Here is a 9,092-nt window from a genome sequence, read left to right as displayed (position 1 = left end):
TATATATATAATATCGTTCCCTGAGCGTTTTTAATTAATAGTTTAATAATTATTGCGCAAATCGCAAAATGATAGAGGACTTTTATGTTTAGTTTGACCTGCTCTATCTGTCCTAGAGAGGTGAGGCGGTAATTACCGGACACTCTGTATAAAATGAAAATGATTAAAAAGAGAATTTTCGAAAAATTCCCTAAATCCCAATAAACCTCTATATAATCCCTGAAAATTCCAGGTTTTCCATGTTTTCCAGGGAGTAGACATTGTATACGTATAAACACAAGGCATGTTTACATGTACACAGACCTTTCCCGAACAACTCGAGTCGCCCATGTATATCCGCCTTAAGCCGCGACTGACGTTAGCCGCCAGGAGTTACGGCATGGCCGCCATGGCAGCTGATGCTCGTCGCAGCACTTGACGTTTAATCAGAACATGTCATTTTGCAGATTTCATTTTCACAAATGGCAGACTCTTTTTTCGGTTTCGATACCACGCTCGGAGTAAGTATGCCTCTTGTGATCTCGCGAGGCGGATGTGATCTCGCATCCGTGCCTCGATGTTGGAATTCCAACGAGGTACGCGAGCGTAAATCCCCGTCCCGATAAACAGTCGCGTCGCGGCATATCTGTATCTCTGCGAGAGATAAAAGTTTCGACGTACAAGATCCATCGCGATATTTCGCGACGTTGCAACTTCCATTTTAGACGACGCGAATTCGCTTTCGATCGCGCCGATATTCGTCCCCGAAAATAACGAAATTATCTGCCAAGTGGCCAAGCGGGGTTACGTCGGGTTAACCTCATTTCTATTTCCTTCGCCCTAAAGGTCATTAACATCGTGCACTGCGAATCCCAATCGAGTTTGCTAGATGAATGTACGCGTGTCGTTTTAATCGCCGAGCCTAATTTGCTTAAACGCATCATGCTCTCTCTTTCTCTCTCTCTCTCTCCCCTCTATTATGTAGGAAATAAATAAATATAGTATGACTGTAACTTTTATCCATTTGCAGTTTCCTTTTCAATGATATTTCTCATAATTTTCTTTTTTATCTGATATACGTTCATGTTTTTCTGTAATAATTATTGTTTATTTGATATGATCAGGATAACAATTTAGAGGATGGACTGGATTGTCCATTGGAAGAAGAGGACTTTGAAGAAGAAGAGTATGACGCCTTGAATGACGAAACATTTGGTCCTGATGCGACTATTGGTGATTGGGAAGAAGATCATGAGAAACTTGCCGAAATTACAGAATCAAATCGCCCACATAATCAGAATGCAACAAACAAAAAGGTATGTTGCAAGTGTTCGAGATAAATATATAATTTTAATATAATACTATAATAGAGTTTTGAAAAAATATGAAAATTATAAGAAAAACCAGCGACTACAGATTGGCTTTAATCCTACAGTGCCATTAAATTAACAGATACAAGGAAGAAATGATTTAATATATTGTAATATTGTAAGAGACTAGCTATAAAAAAAATTAATCCTTGCTACTACTATAGAGATTGTTGTATTATTTTATAACTAAATTAAAATTGTATTATTTGTATATATAATGGAAAACATGAGAATATTCTCTTGCGCAAAAATGTTTTACACATATTTTAAACTTGTTTAAATGTGTTCATATTATAAACTTATAATATACAATTTGACAAACAACTTTATAGTATATAAAAGAATGCATAACTAAAAATTGTATTCTTTTATATCTTGTTATATTACCTATTATATTTTTAAATAACTGAACAATTTATATCTTATATGGTTTCTTTACAGAATATTTCTAATATAGATATCGAAGACAATTTGTCACATTTGGTATTGGACAAAGAAGGGATAGTTCCACGACCTGGTGTATGGGGTAGTCCTTTGAATCTATCTCCTCCGAAGGCTCAACCGCGATTGTCTTTGCCAACTTTGAAAAATGCCTGTACTGTGGAAGAACTGGAAAGGGGGCTTGTTGCGAACAGGCCACCTCCAGGTCTCAGTAAACCACAAACGCAACAACAGCAGAGAAAGTCTGAAGGTTCACTTCTCTTTGAGGCCCTATCTTTGAATGAGAAATTTCAGGTCAATGGCCTACCTCCGGCTCGTTTCCCACCGGGGTTAGGCCTACCTGGGGCCCATCCCATAGTTTTGCCGAACATAAGAGTACCGCATCCTCAATTGATGCAACCTCCTAGACCTCCTAGACTATTAGGTTTAATTAGTAAGTATAATATTTATCATATTTTTTACATTAATAGATATTAACATATATTATTATATATATGGATATATGTGTGTTTGTATTATATTTGTGCGCAGTATGAGTCAATAAGTATTTGATAACTGAATAACTTGAGAATTTTTTTAAATTAGATATCTTTAATTATATATTTTTTTAAATTATATTATTTTACCAGTAGAGAATAGTATATTTTACATATTTGCTTCTACTTTTCATATAATTGTGTGTCTGCATCAATATAAAATATTACATTATACTACATTATATTACAATATATTATGATATATTACAATATAAAATATATAATATATTACATTATAAAATAAAATATTTAAAAAATATTTTTAAAAATATTACATTATGCTGCAATATCTTGCGCAAATAAAATACACAAACATTTATAGATACATATATTGTATGTGTTAACATATATATTTTGTAAAGAATGATAAATTATGTAATATGAAATTTTTGGAAACTATTGATGTTGGAATATTTTTTAATAACAATCCTTTCATTCATCAGATCAACCAGGCAATATGTTACATTATCCTCTACCACCGCATTTAATGTTATCACAGCCAGTACCGAGGCAAACCCTTCATGGCTCTTATAATTTTCCTGTAAGTTTCTCTTCTCCAAAGAAAAATAGATAAACATATTATTGTAATTAAATTATTTTCAGTAATTAAAATATATTTTACAAATAATTATGTTACAGCAACCACCGCATCCTAACTTAGGAGGTCCACAGTTTCTTCGGCCAGATCACATGATGCCTGCATTTCCTAATAACCAAGCCAATCATCATCAACAACACCAACATTCTTACTTAGGAAATCAGAGAAACCAAAACAGATCTTACTATCATAACGACCAACAAGCCGGACATCAACCATTTTTTAAGAATAATCAATATCCTCATCGCAATCATGACAGAACTAATCAGAGACACTATCATCAACATTACTCTCATGGCGTTAACGGCAATGCTTTGGGAGAATATGAACACGCAGGAAAACTTGCTATAAAAGCTCACGAGAAGCAATGGTTAATCAATATACAATTGTTACAACTTAATACAATTCAACCATATGTTGATGATCACTACTATATTGTATTCTGTGATAAACGGAATAAACGAGATGCAAATCAAGAACAGAAAGATAAAAAACATCATAATAACAATGGATATCATAGGGATCATAGGTATTTTCCTTTTTCCCGTATTTAATTATATTAAATGATATAAGAAATATAGTAAAGGTTATATTTCTTATATAGATTTTCTATGTTTATATATATTATTTAAGTAATTATTTACATATTTTTATGATAGTATGTAGTAACTCCAAAATATTATTTTAATCTAATTAATTTACATTTAATTTTTACTCAAACATTGTTTATTGTAATCGTGTTCCTTTACAACTGTTAAACTTCTTTTCTATAGAGATTGGGAGCCAACGTCTCAAGCTCCTTCAAGATCAGCATACACACCAGCTCAGTTTGAAAATTCATTAGGCAAACTTCATTGCAGTAGTGTTACGGCACCGCGTAAACTTATCGATATGGATGTCGTATCAAATAGCGATTCTCAGTCTAATTCTCAATCACAACAAAAAGATACTAAAAAAACACGCCAATTGCTTCTTGAAATCGAAAGGGTATCAAACTTTTAACTGTGATTAAAATAAATATTTCAACATATTTTTTATTAAACAAAATTATTATTCTTATTCTTTAGCTGTATACTCTACTATTCAAACTTGAGGATCTGAGCAATCCTCTTGCTTCAATTCCGGAGCCGCAACAGCAGCAGGAAGGAGAAGCTGAGACAAATACAATTAAAACTGAACCAGAATTAATTTGCATGACATTGTCATGTCTGCAACAATTAATACAAGAAGATAAATTAGCTAGTATGCTAAGTATTCGAAAAGGAAAGGTAAGTTAATGCAGAAAATAAAATTGGAATTTTTATCACTTATAGCTCATACAAATAAATATCTTACATGTGTGTGTGTGTGTGTGTGTGTACACACGTTATATACATGTATATATATGTATGTTACAGACATTATTACTGCGTTTTTTACCTCATCTGAATGTGACAGAATATAGTAAGCAGTTAAGAGAATTGTGGACTGCAATATTTAAAGGATTAGCCGTGATAGGTCGTAGAGATTGTCATTTATTAACGGACTTTTATTCTGAATTTCGGAGATGGCTTAATACTGTGAAAGATTTTGATACAGTGCTACGATTAGCAAGAGCGTTATCAGACTCAGCTACCCAAAATCCTGTCAAAAACAACAGTTTAACTTTTGCTCTTATAAATAAGGTTAGTAGTCAAATAATAATTATTATGTATAATAATGATGTGTCATTTTTAATAAACTCAATGCATATTCGCGCACACGCATAAATACACGTGCACACAGATTTTTAGAAAAATTCTATTATTATTCTATTATTTTATTTTTTCAGTTTGGTGTATCTGCAATAGCAGCAATGCTCGAGCAAGCAGAACAATTATGCGCTACAAACGATTCCCTGCCTTCTGAATGGTCAACTTTCATAGAAACGATAGTTGAGATAATTGGTGGCTCGGTACCCTGCGTTACACCTTGTCAACCGATTGCTGCAAATACGCTCAATAAACATCTGCATCGGATTTCCAATTTAAAGATAGAAAGGTATACAACGCTAGCGCGGTTATTGACTGATACCAATCCTTTACGATAGTCTAACATTACAAAGGTTATATTTGGCAGATTTTTTTAAATTTCTCTTTTTTTAACGTACGGAAAAAAATATATATAAATTATGCAAAAAAAAAAAAAGAATAATACATACAGACAAATATTTTAATATAATTACTAATGTTATTGCGAAATATCCACTGTGTATTATAATATTTCTAAATAGATGCCATGATTTTACAAAGTAGATTAAGTATCTGACGAGAGATATTTAAAAAAAATTTATATATATAAATAGAAATTCTAAGCATCCTGGTGCACAATGAAGTTTCTTACTTGTATGTGTATAATATATACCATCTTTTATTGTATATTTTGTACACATTAATCAGTTTTTGAACTGTTAATTGGTAGTATGAAGAAACTATTATATAATGTCGAAAAAAAATAAACGTGCATCAGAGAGATATTGTAGAGTTGCATGCCAATCATCTTTTTAGGATGATTTTTTAAATTATAGTATTCTTGATTCTACTCTGTGTAAAATTGGTATCTAACATGCAGCATAAGACAATTGAAATAATTGCCTTGATTTCTTTTATCAATAATGCATTGATTCATTTTTTTATCATACACCACAGAAACAAATCAAGATAGTAATTTCAAATGCCTTTACTGTATTAAACTACACATCCTATCTTCCCATGTATTTCATATATTTTTTTTTAATTAACATATATATTAAAGCATTTTATATATAATATATATTATATTATATATTATATGTAGGCGGTCCGATAATAAAAATACAGGTGTTGATTATAAAATGATCTGTACACGTTCAAAGTTACAAGCATGTATTGTTACGTGAGAAAGAGGACTAGTCGTGCAAGAGTAAACTCTGACCAATGGATGAAAGACAGATAATAACGCTTACACAGTCTTATTTTCCTTGTAACAATGCATGCCTGTGAATTCAAGATTGTGCATGCAGATCATTTTATAATTAACGTCTTTATTATCAAACCTCATATCTGAAAGAGAACCAAGAATATAAGTTCTTTTATCATCTAAATTATTAGTTATATAACACATATGTAATTTACTTGGGCATATATTCACGTAGCTTCTTTTTTAAATGAGAATTTAGAATTTTCTATCTAGAAATATATTAATAGTTTTATATGCATTAAAAATAATTATTTTTCTTTATTTCTTTAGAAACTAAATTAAGTTTTTTCAATATTTATTTTATTATGTACGTAAAAGAATACACATCAGTGCTTACATTAACAGCCTTGTAACATAAAACTTTTGCTGTTAAGTGTATTTTTTAAAATTCATTTTTATGTTTATTTTGCAATTAATAAGTATATACGAGTAGATGTGTATTATTCGGAAAATGAGGCATGGGATGTGTACGTTTCTACTTCTGTTTATATTAAAAAGCAAAATGTATGTTATTACGCATCGTTATGAATGAAATTAATAGTGCTAAAAAAGAAAAAAAGTTGCTATCAGTGTACAGATGACATATTTTGGAAATAATGACAGATAATCATTTACATCGCACTGTTAAGATGTAATTACAGAGACGGGAGACAGAGATAACAATTGCATAAGTTAGTTATCAACAGTAAAACTGTAATAGTCTTTTTATAAAACGTTTGTATTATACATTAAGTACCAAAATTAAATTTCTATCAGTTTCGACATCAGAAGCATGTGATAACATGAACTTTAATCTAGTTATAAAAGATGTTATAGTCCCATCAATTTAGAAAGTGTGATCTTTTTTTTTTTCTCTTGGATATGATAGCTGTTATTAAGTCAGTGGCGACTTTGTGATTGTGTAATGAGAGAAAGAGAGAAAGGAAGAGGCGATTCTGTAATTGCAATGTGTGTTTTTCGGCAGTACCGTAAGAATTTTAAAAATAATCTAAAGTGTATAACGACATGGCCTTTAGAGTACTAAATAAGATAATTACTTTTTATCGCAATTTAACTACGATCTTGTTTATGTACTTCTAGCTTGTACATAGATCGATATTGATGCGTGAATGACTGGATACATTTTGTAATCAAATGCAGAAATATTTCGGTTTCTGCCATGTCGCATGACGTAATAATATTATAATATTTTGTGAAAACGTTTTTTAAAATTAGCGTTAGTTCTTGTTATTACTTTGTAGTTTTAACGAGTATAATAGTGATAATTCATCCGAGCGATATTTTCGAGTTACATTGATATTTTGTAAAGGAGAAGTTATTGAAATCCGTAAATAATTGTACCACAATTTCAATTTTGCACATGTAAAAACATAATTCATATTATTACTCAGTTACAAATATTTTGTCATATTAATCTTTTACTGTAAGACAGATTGTTTCAATCTATATTTGGCCAATTAAACATTAAGATATATTTCAATTTTGTTACATTTACATAAATTAAGTTATCACATATGAATAGCTGTTTATATATGATGACTGGTATGCAATTAGCTATATGATTTAACTGATATACTTAATAAACAACGTTATGATTTTTTCCATTGCTATTAATTACATTATACATATAAAATTTTTACAATTATGAATTATACGATATTAAATTAAAGAAAATTAAACTAGATGCATACTCATTAATATATATAGTTCAAAAAGTTTTGCTAATTAACATTTTTATTATTTTGTAGTAAGCTGATAAAGAGAAATAAAGTTTATGTTTTTACATAAGCAATGCTAAGAATCTAAGGGATACATGAATGATCCTGTTAGTTTATAGAAAATGATGCATGTCCGACAAGTCCAAAAGTTACATTACATTCTTCTTTCTACGTAACTGGACTCGCAGCTTCTGATAATAAACTTAGTTGTAGATGCAACATATTTATCAGTTATTTTGTAATTTCGAGTTACTACGAATTTTTAAATAATTTTAAGATTAATAGAAAAACGTGTTTTAGATTTATTTTATGCTTAAATTTCACTCTACCGATTCATATATATTTAACATAAAAAAAAAAAAAAAAAAAAAAAAAAATAGAAAGATTAAACAATTATTAGTGATTGTAATATTTTCTTGAGGGTTACTAAAGATATACATATTTGATAAAGCAATATGCTCTTGCCCGTTCAGATTATATATAAAAACTTAGATTTTTTTTACCGTTGTCATGTTTATTGCAATAACTGACTTGTGTTGCTTTTACAGTTTTTTCATTATTGCCCCAACGCCAATTGTTGCAAAAGTTCGATGTTACGTTGCCGTTGCTAATGCACTAATTGTATCAAAAATGCATACTAGCACAGCATAACAATATAGAATGACTCAATTCAAATTGTGTAGTGACAAAAGAATTTTGTTGTTTATAAATATCATATACATTAGTACTAATCAGATACACATTTGTGTTTCTTTCAATATATATACATATAATGCAGATATATGAGAGAATATTACCATATATTGTAACTAATGATATTCCATATTTTTTGTTTGTCTCACCGTCATAAAAATCGAAACTTTTGCCAATGGAAAAGCACATGCAAACATGTCTTCTTGTAAAGTAGGTAAAATGATTATAAAGCGAAAAAAATGCGAGATTTAATTTTTGATTAAAGATATATTTTTATAGAGCTATGTTTATTATGTTTAAACGAAACATATGTAATGGAGTGCTATAAAATCGAGATCGTTAAATTAACTTAAAAAATCCTACACAGTTTATCATCTATATTATCTATATATTATGTACCCCGTGATACGCGCCTGTATAAAAGAAAAAAAATTGATTGTAAATTTATAACAATTTGTGAGGATATAACTGTAGCTATTGTGTATGTACAGAATTGATCTAATTTGAAATCAAAGTCTTAAATAAATGTTTTGCATCCTACGTATAAATATTTCTTGTATTTCATTTATTGCACAAAATTACAATCTCATCTATTGTTACTAATATACATGTCACAAATTTTTATACTTTTTAAAGAAGGTTTGTAGATTGTAAATATTTTTATTCAATTTCTACTCTCAAAATGCATAAACTAAGTGAATTTCAAAAATGTTGGCAAAGATTTGCCTTATATTGAATATAATTATCTATTTAATACTTGGAGCTACCGTCGCGCGAAATT

General features: G+C 29.9%; 1 protein-coding gene across 1 annotated transcript; it reads left to right on the top strand.

Moving 5' to 3' along the window:
- The first annotated feature begins 358 nt into the window (after positions 1 to 358).
- Positions 359 to 8,855, top strand: Patr-1 (Protein associated with topo II related - 1). Its single transcript, XM_072895873.1, has 9 exons — positions 359 to 500; positions 1,104 to 1,295; positions 1,791 to 2,223; positions 2,770 to 2,867; positions 2,966 to 3,453; positions 3,698 to 3,911; positions 3,992 to 4,192; positions 4,322 to 4,588; positions 4,735 to 8,855. The coding sequence occupies exons 1-9, from the start codon at positions 462 to 464 to the stop codon at positions 4,990 to 4,992; spliced, it is 2,190 nt and encodes a 729-aa protein (XP_072751974.1). The 5' UTR covers positions 359 to 461; the 3' UTR covers positions 4,993 to 8,855.
- The last annotated feature ends 237 nt before the right edge of the window (positions 8,856 to 9,092 follow it).

This window comes from Anoplolepis gracilipes, chromosome 7 (assembly GCF_047496725.1).
Source record: "Anoplolepis gracilipes chromosome 7, ASM4749672v1, whole genome shotgun sequence".
In the NCBI taxonomy this organism is placed as follows: domain Eukaryota; kingdom Metazoa; phylum Arthropoda; class Insecta; order Hymenoptera; family Formicidae; genus Anoplolepis; species Anoplolepis gracilipes.
The sequence above is the reverse complement of the archived record's forward strand: the minus strand, read 5'-3'. Positions and strand labels throughout refer to the sequence as shown.

Coding starts and splice junctions, on each gene's coding strand:
- Patr-1 (XM_072895873.1), top strand. CDS start 462: ATGGCAGACTCTTTTTTCGGTTTCGATACCACGCTCGGA. Junction 3,454..3,697: donor GGATATCATAGGGATCATAG/GTATTTTCCTTT, acceptor TCTTTTCTATAG/AGATTGGGAGCCAACGTCTC. Junction 4,589..4,734: donor CTTTTGCTCTTATAAATAAG/GTTAGTAGTCAA, acceptor TTATTTTTTCAG/TTTGGTGTATCTGCAATAGC.